Genomic DNA, 23,867 nt, shown 5'->3' on the forward strand with positions numbered 1-23,867 from the left:
AGTAAATATATTAGTAAGAGTAATTGAGAAATATCTCTAATTTGAAAAACACCAGTTGCATTGGATTTAGAGCTGATGTGGGGAAAAAATACACAGTATTTTATACTCTCAACTAAACTCACTCTCATTTCAGAAGAGTCAGAGGAAAAGTACTAATTCCAAGTAGAACTGGGCAGACAAAGCACAAGATCAATTCTGTTACTGACTAATAGGGATACTAGTCAGTGTTTGCAGAATGATGAATAGTATTTAAGTGGTGGTTTAACAATAGTAAGTACTACTTGTAATTAATATTGAAATGTCAAAGTTCAGGGTTTTGGCATGTACAAAGTGGAAGGACTAAAATATGTGCCTGCTTTTAAAAATGATATGGTAAATTTTGACAGTAATGGTATCTATCTATCTACTCTTTTAGAATCAAACAGTTATGAAAACATAAACAGCAGTTTCAGATTTTTAGGCAAACAACACTTTTTATGATCCTGGGTATGGGGTTTGGTGGTGTAGTAATTGACTGCAGGCCTCCTGTCCTACGTCCATTTGTTTTTAGTGGATTCTACACATGAAAATATTGGAGAAGGCAATGGCACCCCACTCCAGTACTCTTGCCTGGAAAATCCCATGGACGGAGGAGCCTGGTAGGCTGCAGTCCATGGGGTCGCTAAGAGTTGGACACGACTGAGTGACTTCACTTTCACTTTTCACTTTCCTGCATTGGAGAAGGAAATGGCAACCCACTCCAGTGTTCTTGCCTGGAGAATCCCAGGGACGGGGGAGCCTGGTGGGCTGCCATCTATGGGGTTGCACAGAGTCAGACACAACTGAAGTGACTTAGCAGCAGCAGCAGCACACAGGAAAACATAGTCACTTTAGTGTTGAAAATTTGAAGTTCATCTTTTATGACACAGTTACAGATCCTGGGAAAATATACACCAGGACTTTACCATACCTAACAAAAGAAAATTCTATATTAAAAAAAAAAAAAACAAAACCCTCCAAATTATAGGATCTAGGGTAGCCATGGTGTGAACTATGTGATATTGAGTATCTTATCACACTAATGATAAGATAACAAGCCAGTTGAATGAACATGAACTCATGAAAAAAGGATTATTAAAGATTTGAAAAGTAAACACCTAAATTTTCATAAGTAAATATTAATTTAGTATTTGTGTGAGCTTTAGATATTAAAGTTCTCCCTGTACTCTCTGGGCCCTTACAGCCAGCTGTTAGAGCTCCTGGTGCCTTATTTAATACTCTATAAACTGGTGTTCAAGAACTGGTTAAGAAACAGTCAATTTTTCTATTTTCTCTGCCAATATGTAATAAAATCTCCGATCCAGTGAGTTACTGGACAATTATTTTAATAACAATGTTGACATAGCTTCCTCTTACCTTTTTTTGCTACTAGCACAGCTTTCTAAATTCCAGGTGAATCACAAGTTTAACTGAACTATTGTTTGTTTAATGTTCTGTTTCCTTCTAACCTTATTCTTGTCTATCAACCTCAGCTCAGTCCCCGAAGGCTCAGGAAACTCTCTGTTGAGATTAAGTAATAGTTTACACAGCTTCTCTCACTCATTAACCCATGTTGACATTCTCGTTCAGTGCACTAACCTTATTTAAGACCTTCTTAAGTACCATAACCAGCTGCTGGTTCCGGTGCAACTAACAGCACCTATTTAATCAAGAAATAATATTTCCAAAGAAATTATTTCACCTATCTAAACCGTCTTCATTAGCATGACCTAATTAAGTCTGTTTCTTCTGTGCCTTCTCTAGAAGAAAACCTGGTCATAGTAAACATGAACTTTGAAAATCTTTACTTCTTCTCTCCTTCTGTGTATACCCAAAGCAGAAACAGAAAAGTGTATACTGTCATTCTGTACAGGTTTTGTTTTTATTCATCTGTTGAAAATGATACCAATAAGATAAGACTAGATCTCCCTGGCTCCATCTTCGTCCCCAAGTAGTCTGAATGGTTCCAGACTGCTCTTGGAGTAAGTAATCTTTCTTGAAAGCCAACCCATGTATGTAACTGCATCCCTTAAAAGTAATTTGAGGGTTCCCCAGTGGTTTCAGTGTGAGGTCCACACTCTCCAGTGTGGTATTCAAGGGGTTTCTTACCTTGACCCTGGCTATTTCCTGGTCTTCCTTGTCTTCCTTCACACTCAGTGGTGATCTGGCAAATGTTTAACTCGGGCCAGGCTTTCCCAGTGGTTCAGCAGTAAAGAATCACCTACAGTGCAGGAGATCCAGGTTCGATCCTTGGGTCAGAAAGATCCTCTGAAGAAGGGAATGCCTACCCACTCCGGTATTCTTGCCTGGAAAATTCCATGGACAGTGCAGCCTGCTGGGCTACAGTCCTTGGAGTCTCAAAGAGTTGGACACAACTGAGCAACTAATACACCCACAGGAGGAGTAGAAGTCCTTGATTTGTGATCTTTTATCAAGTTGGGTTGCGTAAATACCTGCAGCAAGCCAATTTCAAGTCACTGAATAAAAATTAAGAAGAAATGTTCACAATTGTCTCTGTAAGTTGGTACAAGATGCCTCAAGCATACCACTGCCACTCTGCCCTACTCTCAACTTTCTATTTTCTCTCATTCTTATATTTTCCTTTTTTCTACTCTTTTAGCAAATTTCAATTTTACATTACAGTGTTATCAATTGTATCCATGTTATGCATTAGATCCCAGACCTTATTTATCTTTTCACTGAAAGTTTGTATGCTTTTACCAAACTTTCTCTATTCCCACACCACCCTCGGCCCTGGCAACCACTTTTCTAGTCTCTGTTTCTATGAATACAACTTTTAAAATAAAATTCTACATATAAATGATCCAATGAAATATTTGTTTTTCTTTGTCTGACTTATTCCATTTAGCATAGTACCCTCAAGGTTCATACATATTGTCACAAATGACAGGAATTCCTTCTTTTTTTTAGGATTGAATAATATCCATTTGTGTGTATACGTGTGTGTGTGTGTGTGTGTATACGCGCACACACACACATCTTGTTCTATTCATCCATTGATGGCCATTTAGGTTGTTTCCATGTCTTGGCTTTTGTGACTTGTTCTGCAATGAACATGGAAGCACAAGTATCTCTTAGAGATGATGGTTTTGTTTCCTTTGGATATATACTCAAAAGTGGGCTCATGTGATAGTTCTATTTTTAATTTCTTGAGGAACCTTCATACTGTTTACCATAACAGTTTACATTTCCACCAAAGGTGTACAAGAATCCCCTTTTCTTCACATTCTAGTAAGTATTTGCTATCTCTTGTCTTTTAATAATCATCCTGATGGGTATGAGGTGGTATCTCACTGTGGTTTTAATTTGCATTTCCCTGGTGATTAATGGTGTTGAGCAACTTTTCATGTGCCCGTTGGCCATTTATGTGTCTTTTTTTGAAAAATATCTATTCAGGTTCTTTGCCTGTTCTTAAGTTATATTTTGTTTTGCTTTTGAGTTGTATGCTTTTTTTGCATTATTAACCCCTTATTGGATATGTGTCAACTTATCATACTTGTAGTTTCCAGAATTCATCAGTCTCTCTCAGAACGCTGACTTAACTCATATTATTTCATCTACCTCAGTTTCCCTTTGACACTTATTTTGCCAGGTTAACATTTTCTCCGTGTTTTTTACAACTCTATTAAGGCATTTCCTTCCCTAGAAAACCTCCTCCAACTTTTTCCCAACTCATCATTCTAGGTAAGTTGCCTTTCCTGTATACACCAGTAGCACTCTTTGCTAGGATTTCTAGGATATCTTTAATCATATTTCATAGTAATGTGTTTGCTGGTCCCTTATAGCTCCTTGAAGATATGGATTATAGCTTTTACCTCCATACCTTCAGTACCTACCAAAATAGCTTGAACAAAATATATATTTATCAAAAGAACAATTAGTTGTGACAAAACCTCATATTTCAAATAATGTAATAGAATGCTGATTAACAAAAATAATCTTATCTGTAGATAAAACAGCTTTCTTTCTCTTCCCCCAAAACTAATTGATAAAACTGGAAACTTTCCAAGAGTTAAAGAACACTGAAGAAATTCTGGAAAGTTCCATTCACCATTACCTATGCCCTTTCCTTACACTCATACACACACACACACGCACACACTCATACTCACATGCACACACCCTCCTCCATCTACCAGTTTAAGATGAAGATGAATCAAAGAACAAAAGGAGAAAAATGAAAAAAGAAAAGATCAAGATAAGGATGATGAATAGACAGAAATTCTAGAACTTTGTACTTAACCAAAATTGGGAAGACATAATAAAGCCATTTAAAAATAAAGACAGTGTAACCTCTGAGCTCCTTAAAGCTTTCTCACGCCTATCAACAGAGCATCTTCTTTGTGTGGGTGACATGATCTTTATGAGGGACCTTATTGCAAAGCCTTCTGGTGGTTATTGCTCAAGCAGTGGTACCAGTAGAAACATTCTTCCGTGAAGTTTGCTTTTGGAATCCATAGATTTTTCACCACTGATCACCAATCTGTGATTTCAAGTTGAAAGTACAGGCTAAGGAAAAGAAGTTTGAACATGAAAATCTTTTTCAGTACCTCCTTTACCATGGCCACAGGATTAGACTCCACAGTGGCACTGTTTCATAGGCACTTAAGCACATGCTTGGTGCAGAGAGAAACTTTTTTGAGTTTGGCCTTGATATCAGCTGCAGTCGGATTAGAAGAGAGTTTTGTCAGGGTCTCAAGGACCTTGGCCAGTGAGAAGGGTGGCCCACAGATTTTAGGCAGGAACAAGTGGAAAAGAGGAGTGAAGAGCCTCACTGCACAGTGATAAGATGGAAAGGAGTTATAAGAGATAATGACAGAGATGGCAGGCTAGAATACAGTTCTGGGTTTAAACAACATTTGGGGGCATAATTGAAGGACTCTGGTTTCATCCATCTTTCACCTCTCCTGGCCCTCCACGAAGACGTTCATCAGCCTGTTTCTATTGAGCATGACTCTGTTAGACACATAAACAGACCATGGCCCTTTTATTCTTCAGGTGGAACTACTTCTGTTTTATTGGTTAATGCAGGGTAACTGCTGTTCTGTCTTTGAATATCTCTTATACTTCTCTGAGTAAGTATACATTGAATTTTTTCTGTTAATAAAAGCAGAAAATCTCTGTGCACTAAGCATTAAAATCTGCCTCCCTTGGAACAACTTTTTTTTAATGAATCACTCTCACTCATGAAGGTGATTGAAAGGCACTATGAAGGCTGCTAACCTAAACCACATGGCCTTGGTCTGTTTCAGATCTGAATCACCTTAGGAAACGATGATAAAGAAGCAAACGTTTTAACATTCAAAATTCCAAAGCCCGTATCATTGTAAAATTGAATCATCTTTTGAATCCTGACAATGTCTCAAGAGGAAAATAAATATGTATATTTATTTCATTTATTTATAAATGCATTTGTACACATGTATATATAAATCCATATACACATACACATAAAATATATTCTGCTCCAAGTATTTCTCTCTTCCCTCTTCACTAATTCAACTTCTGTCATGGCCAGGCTCAACTTTGTCCTCTGCCATGAGCTGTTTAAGCCCACTCTGATCTCATCCTTATCTAATTTTACAGCATTTACTACCTATACCAATGTTTTCAGAACTTAGCTATCAACAGTAACTTTTGTACTTTATATTATTAATTAGCTATAATGTAAAGTACAAAAAAAATGTGCCTACCTCTTGTTTCCTTCGTGCACACTGCCTTCAAGTGATATTGAGGGGACAGGCTGGACTTTGGAAACATTTGCTAGGGTTGTCAAACTATGACCTGTTTTTGTGTACCCAGCAAGTTAACAATGGTTTTTACATTTTTAAAAGGTTAAAAAAATACACAGACTAAACTAGAATATGCTATAGGAACCCAATGGCACTCAAAAGCCAAGTTTTTGCTTTCTGAAAAAAGAAAATGTTAGTCAGTCGTGTCCGACTCTTTGTGACCCCATGGACCATAGCCCACCAGACTCTATCCATGGAATTCTCCAGGCAAGAATACTGAAGTGGTTAGCCATTCTCATCTCCAGGGGATCTTCCCAACCCAGGGATTGAACCCTGGTCTCTTGCATTGCAGGCAGATTCTTTAGTCTGAACCACTAGGAAAGCCGCTTTTGCTCCCTAACCCTGTACATAAAACTGGTGCCAAGCCCCACTTTAAGAATAATGAAAAATAATAGTGGCTAGATAATAAGTCTGACCTTGCTATATATAGATAATTCTATGAAATAGGTGTGAGTGTTTCCATTTTACAGGCTTCTTAACCTAAATAATTAGAATTTTGAACTTTTTCTTCTAGGCACAATGAAGACTCAGTAGACCAACCAACAACAACAGTAATAATAACAACAACTATTTGTGTTCTTAAGCACAAGAGCATAGACTTACGCCTTTTTTGTTTGCTTTTATATCCTCCAATATCCAGGACAATATCATGGCCTGGTTTTGTATTAGTTTCCTAGAACTGCCACAACAAATGACCACAAAGTTGGTGACTTAAAACAATAGAAATTTATTCTCTTGTAGTTCTGGAGTCCAGGAGTCTGAAATGAAGATGTCAGCCAAGGTTATGCTCCCTCTAAAGGTTCTAGGGGAAAACCCTTCCGTGTACAACTCTTACAGTTCTGGGGGTCCCAGCCATTCCTTAGGGTGTAGCAGCATAACTCCAATCACTGACTTCATGTTCACATGGCCGCCTTCCCTGTGTGTCTCTCTGTGTCTTCTCCTTAGGAAGACACCAGACATTGGACTTAGGACTCACACTAAATCCAGGAGTGTTTCATCTCAAGATTCTTAACTAATTAATTGGACAGAGCCTATTTCCAAATAAGGTCACATTTTGATGTTCCAGGTGGCTATATGACTTTTGGCGGAACTCTATTCACCCTGCCACAGACCTCAATAAATGTTTTTGAATGAAGGAAGTGACCATTTAATATATTGCTGACACTGGAGTTGTTTCATTTAAACCTTGAAACAATTCTATTAGGTATGTGTTTTTCTGTTTTTCAAGTGAAGAACTGAGGTTTCAAGATCTAAGTATCCCCCCTAGTTCACACAGACAATGAAGGCAGGGTCATCCCTGAACCCATACTCTTTTCCACTAGGCTTGTGTGATTGCCACTAGGCATGACTAAGAAGTGGACTTGAGGAAGGAGATTATGGAATCAAGGAAATCAGATTGTAGGGGTCTTATTATGAACTTTGCTTTAATTCAGTAGAAAAAATGTGAGTAGATAGGTAGACAGACATAAACAATAAAGGAAGAGGAAGAGTTAAAGATGACTAAGACCTCAGGCTTAGGGAAAGAGTGACTATGATGCTGTATAGAAATAGGAAACTAGAAAGGGAATCAGCTTGGAAAGAAAAAATGATGAGTTTCCATGTCATCAATGGTACATTCAAACTTGGCCTTAAGGCAATTGCAGAGACGGGGCTGGTCCTCAGAACAGAGAATGCGCCTGGGTGTGTAAAGTTAAGTCATCACCACAAGACAGCTCCATTACCTCATGAATCACCAGAGTTGAGCCAGCAGCTGGCTGGCCAGATGTCTGGTTATACTATGTTCATGACTGACTGAAGCTGCCCTTTATTCCTTCCTAGAGATGGTCAACCTTTAACTCTGCTCATTCATTTTGCTCCTCTGCTAGAACTCCAACTGAAGTTTTAGGTTATTGAAGCCATGAGGCAGGATCACTTCATCAAGAGACATTTGTGGCAGCAAAAATACTAAGGAAGCTTCTTTCTTTTAAATCATGACTGAGCCCAACATCAGATATCCCCTTCTTAGCACAAAACAATGAAGTCACATTCTTAGGGTTTGACCACAGCATTCTAATAGCCTGAAAGTGAAAGTGTTAGTTGCTCAGTTGTGTCGGTTCTTTGCAACCCCATGGACTGTAGCCTACCAGGTTCTGTGTCCATGGAGTTCTCCAGGCAAGAATACTGTAGTGGGCTGCCGTTCCCTTCTCCAGAGGATCTTCCTGACCCAGGGATTGAACTTGGGTCTCTTGCGTTGCAGGCAGATTCTGATAGTCTGGCATTGCATTAAAGACCCCAACAGGAAGGGCCTGCTCTGCCAGAGAGCTGACTCTTCAGCATTTTTCAGAGAATCCCATCTTGTTGATGTCTTAGACATCTGAGAACAGACTGAGAGAAGCTGAACTACGTCTGAAAGAAGCATAAGCAGACACTGAAGTTCAAAGCTCTGTGCCTCTGCCTGTGGTCAGCTCTCAATACCACCCACCTCCCAGTCCAATGTAGCAAATATAAGAGAGCACATGAATAAAATTTAGGGAAACAAACGAAGTGGAGTTCCTGAAATTAAAGCAGTTGAGTTTTAGCCAACTCTGTTAAAAGGCTTAGACAAAGAAAAACTTTCTATTTTGAAATATGTATCCCCCTGAAAAACATTATTACATGTCCATAAAATGTATCCAAAATATAATTATGAATAAACAATATTAAATTGTTTCTGTTAATTTAGTCATGGGCAAGGAGGGAAGAGAGCTGGTATGAGTGAACTGGCAAAGATCTCACAAGATAGAACATTTTTAAAAATCTCTCTGCAAGACTGATTTAAATTATCTATAGATGAGCTAAATTTGTCCTATAGATCAATTAGAAGAATCACTATTTTAAATATATCACATACTTAATTATACTGAATTAAATGTAATTGCATATTCACTGCATGCATCATAATGTTAATTAGGGGAAACATTTTGAATCAAATACATTGAAGTATATAGCACTTCAGTTTTCTTTATAAAAAAAATAGTATATGTTTCAGTCAGGTTAGAGATATTTGTCAAGTACTCATGAAAAGGTAAAGAAAGACTAAATTAAAGGGATTGTTTACGGATTGTTGAGTAATTCCTGTTACTTAACTCTGACAGTACGGATTGTTGAGTAATTCCTGTTATTTAACTCTGACAGTATATGGGCTTCCCTGGTGGCTCAGCAGTAAAGAATCCACCTGCAGGGCAGAAGACACAAGAGACACAGGTTCGATCCCTGAGTGGGGAAGATCCCCTGGAGAAGGGCTTAGCAACCTCTCCAGTGTTCTTGCCTGGAGAATCTCATGGACAGGTGAATGTGGCGGGCGACAGTCCATGCGGTTGCAAAGAGCTGGACACAACTGAAGTGACAGAGCACACATGCACATGACAGTATATAAGGTTCTAGGTTAAAGAAGCAAGGCTTTAACAAACTTAAAGAAAAACCAAAACAGGATGTTTACCATTGTTTCTCAGAATTAACAGCACATAATTATTTTAGAAGACGATAAACCTTTAAAAGCTAAATGCTTTTCAAACCTTCTTATAAAATGGGTGTATATATCCAGAATCTATGTTTGTTTTGAAGCAGCCTCTGGTGGTTAGGGGACAGTGATCATTCATGGCATTTTAAACATCATAAGCATTCATTTGTTCCAACAGTGGGCTGGTGGCAGCTTGGTGATTCCAGGCCCAGGGAAGCTTTGGAAAGTCACCCGTAGACCCACAGCATGGTAGAGCTGGAAGAGAAAGTTGAAATCAGTTCTCTCCACCTCTCCCTTTATAGATAAGGAGGGGGCAGCCTAGGAGAGTAGTGAAGACCCTGGGGCACAATGACCTCAGTTTAATCTTAGCCCTGCTGCAGCCGAGCATGTGACCTTTCAGTCCTTCAGCTTGCTCCTAGGATTGTTAAGAGGATTCAGTGAATGAGTATTTCAAAAATGCTTAGAACAATGCCTGACACATTATACACACTATGAACAAATGTTTGTTATATAAATAAAACTCAGACCAAGATAGATCAAGCAATTTGCCTGAGTTCATGGGATTCATCAAATCTTAGCTAGGGTAGAACTATTCCTCTCCTGTTCTCATTTTTCGTTCCTCCCAGGTCCTTATTAGACTATCCTTAAGAGCGTGGGTTTGCCTCAGAAATACTGTGAGAACCAATAAATAAATAGCACAATGCAATATAGGGAATACAGAATTTAGATCAACACCTTGGATTCAGGGTCTAATTCTTGTTGTTTAGTTGCTAAGTTGTGTCCAAATCTTTGCAGCTCCATGGACTATAAACCCCCAGGCTCCTCTGTCCATGGGATTTCCCAGGCAAGAATACTGGAGCAGGTTGCCATTCTTTTCTCCAGGGGACTTTCCCAACCCAGGGATTGAGCCCAAATTTCCAGCTTTACAGGTGGATTCTTTACCACTGAGCCACCAGGGAAGCCCTCAGGCTCTGATACTTAGCATCGACTCTCTGAACCTCAATTTCTTCACCTGTAGAAATATGATAATCATGACAAACCCAGCTGAGACTTGTTGAGAGAATCAGATGAGATAATGTACTTTGAAAACCATAATGCACCATGCAGATGTTATTTAACATCAGTATTGTGAGCTTCTATGAGCTGAGAAAAGCTATGAGAATGTTTCAAACCTGCTTAAGACATCAAGAAGTTGGGTTGGAGAAAATACTTAATAGACTCCACTTTGTTACTTCCCATTTATTCACTGTTTTCTTTTAAAATTTATTTTTAATGATTATATTCATATACACAAAAGAATAATGTATACATGTATGTGTTATGTGTGTGAAAAATAAATACTGATTCTCTACCATGAAGCTTAAAAAGAGAATATTACCAATGCCTTTGAAGCCCCCCGCCCAGTCACATCCCTCCCCTCCTGCCCCAGAAAATTGGGTAAATGGAATTTGTGAATTATTTGTTCATCTTCCCCTTGCCTTTAGTTGTGCTACACATGTGTATATCCCTAGACAATGTATTGTACTGGGTGATTTTCTCTCTTGACTCAAATATCTCAAGTTGTATGGTATCTTCCCTGTGCCCTGTACTATCCTCTAATCTTAGTCTTTGTCACTGTCTCCCCTCCCCCATCCAATAAAACACATTACTTCTTTAATTGAAAAGATGTTGCAAAGAGAGACTTTGGAAGAGTCAGGGTTCAGGTTTACATGAGCAGGGAGTGGGTATCAGTGGCCAGTGGGAGGGGGATGTCAGCTGCCAAAGCAAGTGCAAGAATACAATAATGGGAAGGCTCTTGTGTCATTATAGCCACTTTGAGATTCGTTTGATGTCCTAGATGGTCACTTGACCATCTTAATGAGAAATCTTAATGCCTTAAATGGAAAAAAGACTAGAAATGTAAATAGAGGCAGATTTGGATGTCATACGGCTTTTGGGAAGCAACTGAAGTATTGAAGGATGAAGTGACAGCTCATAACGGCTTCAAGGCAGATGAAGTGGGACACAGATGGAAGGGAAACACCTCACCTGGGGCAGGGGTACTGGGGTGGGTGGAGGTAGCACTGAAGAGACACTGTGGACAGGGTTTAGCAAGACTTAGTAACTGGTTGGCTGTGAGAGATGCTAGAGAAAGAGAAGTTGGTGATGGCTGACATTTCAAGTTACCAGGATGGAAACCTCATAATGTTCACTAACCAAAATAGGTGATAAAAAGGTAGGTCTGAGAGTCACATGACTAGAACAGCCCAAATTGCTGGAGGTCATCTCTGTCCCATGGTCCAGAAAATAATGATTAATTCCAGCCTTTCTTCCAGAAAAGGAATCATAGAAGGCAAATCTACATTTCCTACTTTGAAGAGTTGTGGGTTTACATGTTGAATGGTAACTTTTGTTAAGTGATTCTTACTCCTGAGAATTACAGTTTCCCTAACTTTCAGTTTCTTGTACATAAAATGAGGGGGCTGGAGTAAGGTGATCTCTAAGGCCCTTTCCATTTTTGTAACTCTGAAATCCTAGGAACTTTGCCCAGAATAGTTAACAGTAGCAAAAGCAGTTCTTGAGCTTGAGAATCAGAGAGAATTAAATTTGAATGCCTGTTCCACTGTGAACCTGTGGCCACCCTTGGCTGTCCTGAGTCTCCTGCTGAAATTCAATGTGATAGAACCTCACCGGGCTACTGTGTCTCTGCTTATATGTGAAAATGCCCAACTCAGTGCCTGGCACAGTGTAGGTGCAGGGTAAAGACTGATTTCCTCCCTCCCTTCCTTCCTTCTTCCTCCCTTTGTTACCAAAAAGAGAGTTTCATCTGGCTCCTCAACTGGTGCTGGGGTGAACCTTTCTTGTTAGACTCTTCTAACAAGGTGCCCCAAAGCAGCTGTTGTACCAAAGAACTGCTCTCCACACGCTGCATTCACTTTTACCCCAAAACACAAGACCTCTGGGTTCAAGAGAAGCACAAGAACACAAGTGGCAAGGAGACCCCTGGCAGCGGGTCTATAGTTGTTCTTCCAGTTAGACGCAAATCCCACTCCAGATGTCACATCCAGAAACTAACTGTTGTAAAGTGGTGAGAAGTCACCCCATCTTCCCTGAGCAAATGAGCAAGGAACACATTCACTCGTTATCTGTAAGAGAGTGAATCAGATGGATATCTTGTCGTATTTACACAATACTTTACCTTTGCACTGCTGAGAGTTTAAAACAAGGCTCCTTAATAGTTAAAAATCTACTGTTCAAGCTCAAAGACAGCCTGCAGCTCTGCAAGCCAGTTCCTGCCACCCTGACCACAGCTGTCAAGTTTATCTGGATTCTCAGCAAGAAGAGACAAGAAGTAGTCCCTCTCCCGCAGATCTCAGCTGTGGCGAAAAGGAAAAGGAGAAAGGTTGGGTTGGGGTCCCCTGGCTTATGAAATTTGAATGCCACTCAAACCAGACATGATGTTTGTTGGCTTTGGCTCCAAAGTACACAATTTTTCAAGATCAAGGAATTCTGTACATTCTATTCCAACATTGTACAGAGTTTCTGTACTTTGGAGTTTGTTGGGGGGCTGGGGATTGGGGAGAAGAGGGAGTAGAGACATAATTTAATCCTCTCATTCCTGAGGGACTACCATTTAGAGAACTTATATTTCCTGAAGGAGATGCCTTGAAGTGTGCAGTGTAAATGTTACGTTAATTCTGATGCAGAGTTCTACAGTTGTTAAGCCTTACCTGTGATAAAGCCAATAAGCAAATGAAATTTCACTATTTTAAAGCATCATACCATATGTTTGTTTTGTACATTTTTTAAATCAGTTATTAACTAATGGTAAAAAAAAAAAAAGCCTTACACATGAGAAAACAGACAAATAGACGCTAAGGTTCTGGTCCTGTTTTTTTGCCTTCATTTAGAAAGACCAATGAGGTCCTGCAGGTTTGCAAACAATCTGAGATGCATCTAACCTCTGTTCTCCAGGTTGCCCCATTCAGCAACACAGATCACAAAGCAAGCTGGGTAGGAAAATGGGCTTTAACCCTGGGTTACTCTGCAAATGCATTAATTTTTCAGCAGACTTGTTAAATACAATGTGCTAGGCAGGGTAAACAGTGAGATTAAAAGATGAATGAGACAGTTCCTGGACTCTTATTGGTTGGTGTTCAGTCAATAACTAAGTCATGTCAGAATCTTTGTGACCCCATAGACTGCAGGATGCCTGCCTTCCCTGATCTTCACTATCTCCTGGAGTTTGCTCAAATTCATATCCATTGAGTCAGTGATGCTGTCCTACCATCTCATCTCTGTCGTCCCTTCCCCTGTCCTCAGTCTTTCCCAGCCCCAGGGTTTTTTCCTAGTGAGTTGGCTCTTCACATCAGGTGACCAAAGTATTAGAGCTTCAGCCTCAGCATCAGACCTTCCAATGAATATTCAGGGTTGATTCTCTTTGGGATTGACTGGTTTGATATCCTTGTTGGCCAAGGGCCTCTCAAGAGTCTTGTTCAGCACCACAGTTCAAAAACATCAAATCTTCAACAGTTAACCTTCTTTGTGGTCCAACTTTCACATCCGTACATGGAAAAACCAAAGCTTTGACTATATGGACTTTGTTGGCCAAGTGATAGCTCTGCTTTCTAATATGCCATCTAGGTTTGTCATAGCTTTTCTTCCAAGGAACAAGCATGTTTTAGTTTCATGGTTGCAGTCACCATTTACTGTAATTTTGGAGCCCAAGAAAATCTGTTATTATTTCCATTTTTTCCCCCTGTCTATTTGCCATGATGAAGTGATAGGACCAGATGCCATGATCTTAGTTTTTTGAATGTTGAGTTTTAAGCCAGCTTTTTCACTCTCCTTTCACCCTCATCAAGAGGCTCTTTAATTCCTCTTCTCTTTCTGCCACTAGAGTGGTATCATCTAGTAGACTGCTGCTGCTAGCTTACAACCTAAGACTCTGCTCCACAATTTGCCAATTGTTTTATATCTTGATGAATCCATCATATCTCCACCAGCACTGAATCCCAAGTCAAGTCTGAGCCTTTAAAGTTCCCAGAATGCCTCCTAGACATAGAAAAAAGTAGAACAAGAAATGAACAAAATCAGAGAAGCTGACTCTGAAGAGCAGCCTCCTCTATAACAGAATACTTGAGAAGGCCTTTGATTTAAAATTGGCTTCTGTTCCTTTAAGAAGCTTCTCTAGTTCCAGCCCTGTTCAAAATGGATGACTGATCACCAGTGGAAACCTAATTACCAATTAATCAGTTACTATTGAACTGATCGTACATCTCAGTTATTTGCTACTCCTCAAAGCAATCTATAGCACTTTAGTGAAGAAAAGCTTCTAATTAAATAGTAAAAGAGTACTCACTAATATATATCAAAAATGTCTAGAACTAGAACATCTTATTAATTATAAGTCATAAGTTTAGCATCTCTGAGACCTTCTGTTCACTAATTTTTCACTATTTAAAATAAAAAAGTAGTTGCTGTATAAAACAGCACGTTAGGTTATATTTAACCATAAAAGTTAATAGATGTAAGAACTTTGCATTCTGTGTGACATAAGTTTGACATTATGGAGTAAGGTTATTTTATATGTTGTTGTTGCTTAGCCATGTCCAACTCTTTTGCAACTCCCATGGACTGTAGCCCTCCAGGCTCCTCTGTCCATGGGATTTCCCAGGCAAGAATGCTAGAGTGGTTTTTCATTTCCTTCTCCAGGGGATCTTTCTAACCCAGGGATCGAATCTACATTTCCTGCATTGGCAGGCAGGTTTTTTATCACTGCGCCACCAGGGAAGCCTATTTTACATAAGGATATATATATTTTTTTTTTCCTGGAGATTATGACTTTATTTTTTTTTAGATTTTATTTAATTTTTAAACTTTTTATTTTAGTTTGTTCTTAAACACTCAGTTGGTTTGAAATATACTGTAACAACTTTCTGATTATGACAAATAAAACAGGACAATAATAGAAAATCTCTATAATCTCTAAATCATTTTCCGGACTTCTGCTACATATAAAGATGTGTAAAACTGAAAATTTTCTCTCTTTCTTCCAAGTTAGGCTTTGTTTTACTTATACAACTTTTTGTCCCAGTTATCTGCCTCAGAGTTACCAGTTTGCAATCATTTTGTCAGGATAGTCAGAGTCGGTCTCTACATTTGTCTCTTGTAAACTCTTAAACTACCCCCATTCCTGAAAAAAAAAAAAATTGCTTTAGTAATTCGGTTTGTATCTTTACTCTCATTCCCCATCTACCCATAATTGATTTACTTACTTGTTCATTCATTCAATTAATATTTATTATACATCTACTGTGTGTGGCATTTCATCTACTACTAACAATATAGTAGTAAACAAGCAGAGTCTCTGATCATAGGAAGCCACATGGGAAGTCTCACATGACTCATATTATCACAAAAACAAATAATGGTTGCAGCAATAAGTGCCATTTCACATAGGTACATGGTATTATGGCAGTCTATCATAGAAGCATTTGACCTCGATATTGAGATCAGGGTAGACATTTTGAAAAACTGATGACAAACTGAGATCTGAAGGAGGTATAGGAGTTACCAAGGTGAATGGAGGTGGAAGGAGCAGAAGGAACAGCATGTTCAGAGACTCTGTAAGGAGGACATTTGGCTTATTTGGGGAACTGAAAGAAGGCCAGCTCACTGGAGCATAGGGAGCAAGGAAGAAAACAATGCAGGCTGAGTCTGGAGAATTTGAACAGGGGCTGGATGAGGCAGGAGCCAACCGGGCATATTAAAAATATTGTCCTTGATCCTATGAGCAGTGGGGAAGTGTTAAGCATTTTAAGCAGAGTGACATGATGAGATATGTGGTTTAAAAAGAAAACTTGGCTGCAGTGTGGAGAATGGATCTAGAAAGAGGTTGAATGAGATTGGATTGGTCAGGTCCAGTTAAGCCATTCTCATAGTCCAAGAAAGAGATGAGGGTACCTTGGATGAAGTTGCCATGGTGGAGATAAAGAAAAGTGGATGGACTCAGGAGATATTTAGAAAGTGCAATTGATGGGACTTGGCAGTAGACTGTTTATGGGGAGGAATCAGGGATAACACTTAAATTTCTGACTTGTGCACCTGGAGAAATGGTGGAGCCATTTGCTGGAGTGCATTGTATCATGAGATCAGGCAAGGAGGATTGTTGTTTCTACTTTGGTCATGTTGAGCCTGAGGTCTCTGAGACATCTGAATGCCAGTTTCGTAGGCAGTTTGATAAATGTACAGTCAGTTCAGAGGAGCAGTGTAGCCTGGAGGCACAAATATGAGTGTCAACTAAAAACAATAAAACATATCCTGGGTAGAGAGTATCAAGAGTGAGCAGAGTGAGCCCTAAGATGGAGCCTTGAAGAACCCTAACATTGATAGGCAAGCATGGATGGTCCTGCAGAGGAGACAAATGCTACAGTTTGAGAAGTAGTAGAAGGGAAAGTAGTATGTCAAGGCTGTATATTGTCACCCTGCTTATTTAACTTATATGCAGAGTACATCATGAGAAATGCTGGACTAGATGAAACACAAGCTGGAATCAAGATTGCTGGGAGAAATATCAATAACCTCAGATATGCAGATGACACCACCTTTATGGTGGAAAGCCAAGAACTAAAGAGCCTCTTGATGAAAGTGAAAGAGGAGAGTGAAAAAGTTGGCTTAAACCTCAGTATTCAGAAAACTGAGATCATGGCATCTGTTCCCATCACTTCATGGCAAATAGATGGGAAACAATGGAAATAGTGAGAGACTTTATTTTGGGGGGCTCCAAAATCACTGCAGATGGTGACTGCAGCCATGAAATTAAGACTCTTGCTCCTTGGAAGAAAAGTTATGACCAACCTAGACAGCATTTTAAAAAGCAGAGACATCACTTTTCCAACAAAGGTCCATCTAGTCAAAGCTATGGTTTTTCCAGTAGTTATGTATGGATGTGAGAGTTGGACTATAAAGAAAGCTGAGTGCCAAAGAATTAATGCTTTTGAACTGTGGTGTTGGAGAAGACTCTTGAGAGTCCCTTGGACAGCAAGGAGATTAAACCAGTCCATCCTAAAGGAAATCAGTCCTGATTATTCATTGGAAAGACTGATGTTGAAGCTGAAGCTCCGATACTTTGGCCACTTCATGCGAAGAGCTGATTCATTTGAAAAGACCCTGGTGCTGGGAAAGATTGAAGGCAGGAGAAGAAGGGGATGACAGATGATGAGATGGTTGGATGGCATCACTGACTCAATGGATATGAATTTGAGTAAGCTCCAGGAGTTGATAATGGACAGGGAAGCCTAGTGTGCTGCAGTCCATGGGGTCGCAAAGAGTTGGACATGATTGAGTGACTGAACTGACTGAGAAGGAAAAGCAGGAGACTGAAGAGTCAAGGAGAAGGGAGGGATCCAAGTGCTTGTCATATATTAGTGAACAATATTATTTAAATCCTTTCACTTGAAGTTAAAACTAAACGATAAATTACCACCTGATTGGGTGGTAATTGCCTTTTAGTTAGCTGGTTAATAAAGCATTTGATGTATAACTTTTGCATTTTTTGAGCCTTTCACCATAATGAGGACAATTTCTCTGTGTTCTCTGTGTACTGGGTTCTTTTATAAGAGATTTCTATAAACTAGCTCATTTAATCTTTACAGCAGCTCTGTAAGGTAGGTGCATTTCTGTAATTTTCTCAGTTTTACAAATGGAAGAACTGAAACAGAAGTAACATGAATTTCACAAACATATAGATAATTGCTGTATGATGCAGGCACCTGGGTCTGGGGTTGGTTCTCCACTGCTTTCTCATGAATTATCTATAAATCATCACTCCGTACCACCTCACTGTACACAAAGGTACAAAGGCACACAGTTTAAAATATAGTGTCCCAGTGTGACTCCCACATTTGTGATTATTCCAGTTGATATCCATCTCACTGGACTTGCCTGCTAGAAGCATTGCCTTTATGTCCAGGCCTGAGACATTCATAGTTTTGTTTTTCTCCTACTAGCGCCTGCTGAATTCCATTTTTATGTACTTACATGTGGCCGTTTTTATGTACTTAACATGTGGAGCCGTGGTACAAACTGTGATGATAAGATCTGACCCTAGTTTTAAAAAGTGAAAGTGCAAGTATTAGTCGCTCCATCGTGTCTGACTCTTTGCGACCCCATGGACTGTAGCTCACCAGGCTCCTCTGTCCATGAGATTCTCCAGGCAAGAATACTCAAGTGGATTGCCATTCCCTTTGCCAGGGGATCTTCCTGACTCAGAGATCAAGCCCAGGGTCTCCTGCATCTCAGGCAGATTCTTTACCATCTGAGCCACCAAGGAAGCCCTAATCTTAGTGTCTGTGTATATACAACAGCACTTACTGATACTGAAGTCATTTAGATCACGGGAACTGTTTCTGCCTATCTGGGGCTATATGTCCATTTTCAGATTGTCTGTTATCCTTGCCATTCCCTCTAACCTCTGAAAAGACACACCAGAAAGTTTCTTAACAGCTTGCTCACATCTGGACTCACATTAATTCTATGACCATATTTTATTCCAGACACTTTTGAGAAATTCATCAGGATGTGAAGTGCGCAATGATGAATATCGAACGGAGTTTACCACAGCTTTGCCACGCGTTGACTTATTCACGGGCCAGTTCAACCAAGTCCTCTTAACATCTATATCCACCTTTATCAAAGGAGATCTCACCATCGCTAATCTTGGGACATCAGAAGGTCGATTCATGCAGGTACATACTTTCTGAGAGTGGCTATGTCTGTTTTATCCAGTGTCATACAATTAATTTGCTTCTCTTTTTACAGTAAGGTGTTGGCAAATACTGTAAAGTGAAAATCACAGTGGAAGCTAGAGACACAGACTGAAAGCAAAACAATGAAGCCTAGTCCCTTTCTTGAAGTGTATGGCCTTTTTTTGTTAAATTCTTAAAGCTTTCAGTTTAAATGTGGTTGCTTTAATTTTCTTGCCTGGAACAGTTTGAGGTTTTTTTTTCCATTCATGATTTAAATCACATGATTGGAAAATAAAATGAAACAATTAAAGCACTTCCAGGCGATGTTTTCCTATTTCAGGAGAAGCTACAGATCAAAGGAGAGCTATTGTGTGAGCTGTGCGTCTCCATGAGAAGAAACATTCACATCATTGAGAAATATTGGCAGGCGTTAGGAAGGGACGTTATCATCAGAATCCCATTGTAACTCCAGCTCTTCTGATTCTGCAAAATGATGGGGTCAGACACAAAGAAGTACAAACACTGGGGGAAAAAAGATCCAGATTTTGTTAAGAAATGCTTTTAATGGATAGCAACAGTATTCCCATACAATAAAAGTTCACATTTCAGAGTCGCAGTTATCGTGTCTCCTAGATACAAAACCCCTAGCACTTTGCAGAAATTAAGATGCTCTCATGTTGGGTCTGTTTTACTGTTTTAATAGTTATTGGTAGTGCTTTCAACATGAGTTCATTAGTAGATTCTTGGTTAATGCACAATGATGATGGTATCTATGGAAATGTTGACTTTCCACAAAGACTAGAAATTTCTTTAAAAGGGAGATATTTATTTCGTGATCATCTGACATAATTAACATCCTGGTCAGGAAATGACTTTCAGTAAAGCAATTGAGGATGATGATGTTTTCCTATGACTTGCTCATTTGTACATTCTCTATCTGTATTCTTTAACAAAACATATTTTTAAAAACCACCACTGTCTTTATAGCAGTCTGGATATGCATCAGATGTTCTTCTTGTACTAGTGGGCCTGGTGGAATTTTTGCAAAATCATAAAACGTGTAAATAAAACTTTCCCACTTCACAACGAATCATACAGATCTAAATGATTCCACACTTGGTCTCCCCTCCTCCCACTGCTTCACAATTAGCTATGCTTTTTCTTCCTTGCTCTCTCTCTCTCAGTCCAGTGTTCCTATTTACCCACTTCAAACCATTTAATTTTGTCCTCAAAATGTTAAGGAGAGATGCCCAGCCCCATCCAACACAGACAAGCACTCTAACAAATTTGAAATATGGTCATATCTACTATCCTTGTAAAATGTGTGTTGTTATCTGGTGTTTAATGTGTTTTTAGTTGATATTTATGTTATTCTAGAGAATTCCAAGAAAAATCTGAAGAAGAATGACTGAACGTAGCATCTGTTGAATTCTCACTGGCTTCCCTATGTTCATTTCCTCGTGTTATCTTTTTTTCTGCTTTCGTTTTTTTATTTTGTGTATTACCTCACCAATCCGGTTGCATATTAATAAGCTTTCTTCTACAGTCACTTTAGGTCTGACACTTTTTCACATCACAAGGTTCCTGGCCTATTTCCAGATTCTGAAGTTCTAATAAAATTCCACTTTTGTATAGAATGCTTTAATAACTGAGTAAATTCTGCTGTGTGACAGATTTCAGATTTCACCAAGTGGTATGTTATATATATCAGTTTCATTAGAATAGAAATGCTGTAACAAATGTTTTATTCTTATCTCCCAGCATTTTCATCAAAGAAGCTATAATATATCTGTGCATCCATAACACCAAAGATGAAAATAAGTATTTAAATAATTACTTTTCTTATGAAAAGCACTGATATCCTTGACTTTTTGAAACCAGGTAACTCTCAATTCATTCCTTATATATCAGGAACATACTAACTATGCTTTACTAGGCAAATAAGTGAGGCAAAGGAAGCTGTGACAGAGAACCTAAATACTAAGAATTAAAATTTTAGTAGGGGAGATAGAAACATGTACCTGATACCTAGAGAAAACAAAGACATAAAAAACACAAGGCTATTGAGACTCACCGAGAGAGGATCTGTTTCTCTGCCACTTGCCTAAAAGAATTCCATTTGGTAAAATTTTATGTAAATAATCCTAAACCATTTAAAGGATCAAAGAATCACCATCACTAAAATCCAGTTTGTTTACAGCAAATAATGTTGGAGATGGAGTCAGGAGTACAGCAAAAACTTGGGGACCATCCAGCCTAATCTATCCAAGCAGTGACTTAACTTCTGTAAATGTTTTGACTGCACTGAAGTGCTGAATCTGTGGCCAAGCCTAAGTTTCTACAACCCATGTTTCAATAATACTATGAAGTTTCTGTTACAAAATAGAAGGGACATAATTTTTTTCCCCAAAGACAGCTGCCATACATGAAAAGGAACAGAAGAATGATTTTACTTCCTTCCTACCCTGAAGCCTAAAGGCAAAGTTGCTTTGCAAATGTTTTCTCCCAAGAGTTTGCAGCTGTTTCTGCCTTTCCTATTGTGCTTATGTTCAGCTCTAGCTGGGAATACAAGCTTCAGCTCCAGCTGTTGGGTGCAAAGTGAATCAGGTATTTCACAGTGGTTATTTGATTAGCAAGACTTATATTGTTTAGCTAACAATATTATATGTATGGAAGAGAAGACATTTTTGACATGTTTCTAACATTTAAGCATGTAACTTATCTCATACAGGTGCAGCTATGTCTAAATATACTAATGTGTACATATATTCAAGTCTATCTGTAGAGCCATGTCAATGTAGATCTAGATTTGAAAAACAGTTTTTATTTGTGTGATTGCTCTCTTGGGATGCTTTAAAGTAAAACAATATGATAAGCACTGTTGGAGATAGTGTAAGTAAACAGTAAGAACAGGGCTTCTTACAAGTTGTGGAGGGGGTGGGGATGTAGAAAAGAATAAGGCTGGAGAACATGAGCACAGAGTGCAGGGCTACGTGGGAGAGGGAAGCAGGATACTCATGAAGATCACAGGACTAATCACAGGGATTGCCCACATCTCCCCTTCTGAGCTCCTCGTCTAATCTACATCCAAAAACAATGCTTGCTTGATTTTTTTTTACAGCACTTATATAAGGCCTTTAATCTCTAGATGCAAGCGTTGCTATTAAAATATTTGTGCATGACTGTCAGACCAGGGAGAGTGAGTGGATGAGGATGGGGTGGGGGTGGGCACACACTTTCCAGACTTTTTGCAAGTTCATCTCCACATTCACTGGCTTGTCTGCATACAGTGGCTGCTGCCTGAGCGCTGTCATAGATGTCATTCGATTCTTTGGTATCATCCTTCTCTTCCCCCATCCCCCTTTCTGTGAGATGCTGTTACCACCCATAAGCCCTTTTCTCTTGACTGGTTGGTCTTAAGCAAGAAAGTTCAAGAGGTAGGGATCACCTAAAAAGACATCCTTAGCTCATGGTCATTACTTACAACCATTACCTAAAGGATTATATTAGTAATCAGTGAACCTGAGAGTAATTACTCACTTCCAGTAAGAAAAATCAATTTATTTATTGACCTCCTGTCTCCAAATTCCTTCGGTTCCTGTGCCACCATCATGGTATTTCAGTGCTTTGTGTTGAAGCCTGCAGCATGTTACATTTGGGATTACTGCTATTTTAGACTATGTAGACACAGATCATCAACTCATCAATGCTGAGAGCAGCCTGCAGGGACACAGCCAAACAAAGTTTGAACTTCCACATTCTCTTCAGAGATTGCTGACTTACCTATCTCCTTTATAAAGTGATCAAATTAAAATATCATCTGCCTTTTTTTTAAAGGCATACATCATTAATTTGGTTATGTCTATAAAGAACAGTAACTTTGGTATATTTCTTTAGAAGAAAATATGTTTCATGGATTCTGAGATTTCTTCTGTGAGGAAAAAAACATCTGTTGTAAATAATAATTACAGAGTTATGTCCATACCAAAAAATTAAGCCCAGTTCATATATAGTCTCCGAAAATGAATTAATGCATGATCTTGAAATACATACATCTTGTAAATTGTTATAGCATAGAAATTTAAAATATCATAAGTATTTGAAACATTGAAAAATGCTAACCTTTTGGGGTGGTTTTTTTTTTTGGTAGCAGGGAATAACTGGAATTTCTTATTTAGGTGCTTACTTGAAAGAAATGGAGAGGCATTTTAAAACCAAATATATTTATCAGTAGCCTCTTTGAAATTCAGACAGATATACTCTGTGTATAGATTGACTAATCCTATAATCATTATATTTGAAATACTGATTTGAAAGTTTTGGATTTTTAAAATTGTTACAAAGTTACTAGCTTATATGTTTCTTAGATGCTTGAATTTTTTTACAGAGGTCTCAATTTGGTATTGACTCATTTCGACTCACTTTGACTCATTTCAAAAAATTGAGACACACACATTGATACTACAATCATAAAGAATATTGCTATTTGTACATATCTTGGCCTTTGTAGTATCAGGTTGGTATAGAAACACTTATGCCCCTTTACCAAAAAGAGTGACAGAACAAAGCAAAGTTTCATTTAATTCAACTTTTGCCGCCTGGTACTTTGTATTACTACTTCTAATTTTAAGTTGTCAGCACCAATCAGTGATCTCCACTTCTTATGTTTCATTTTTTTAGTTCTAGAAAGCTCGATGTTTACCGTGGTTGAAACAAAGCTCTTCGTATCTGATTTCTTTCTAGACAAATATCAATTTCTTTCACATACTTAAGATATAAACCTATTGCTGGTGTTTTAGTCAGTTTGGGCTGCTGTAACAAATTAACATA

The 23,867-nt window shown here is 38.7% G+C and overlaps 1 protein-coding gene across 3 annotated transcripts in view; it reads left to right on the top strand.

Annotated features, from left to right (window-relative positions):
* MET (MET proto-oncogene, receptor tyrosine kinase) overlaps positions 1-23,867 on the top strand; it is a 115,414-nt gene that overhangs the window by 41,864 nt on the left and 49,683 nt on the right. For all 3 annotated transcript variants that reach the window (XM_010831211.1, XM_010831213.1, XM_010831212.1), the window contains exon 3: positions 18,846-19,037. In XM_010831211.1, the coding sequence (XP_010829513.1) occupies positions 18,846-19,037 (192 nt within the window). The remainder of the gene's footprint in view (positions 1-18,845; positions 19,038-23,867) is intronic.

Source organism: Bison bison, unplaced genomic scaffold (genome assembly GCF_000754665.1).
Source record: "Bison bison bison isolate TAMUID 2011002044 unplaced genomic scaffold, Bison_UMD1.0 scf7180017864525, whole genome shotgun sequence".
Taxonomy (NCBI): domain Eukaryota; kingdom Metazoa; phylum Chordata; class Mammalia; order Artiodactyla; family Bovidae; genus Bison; species Bison bison.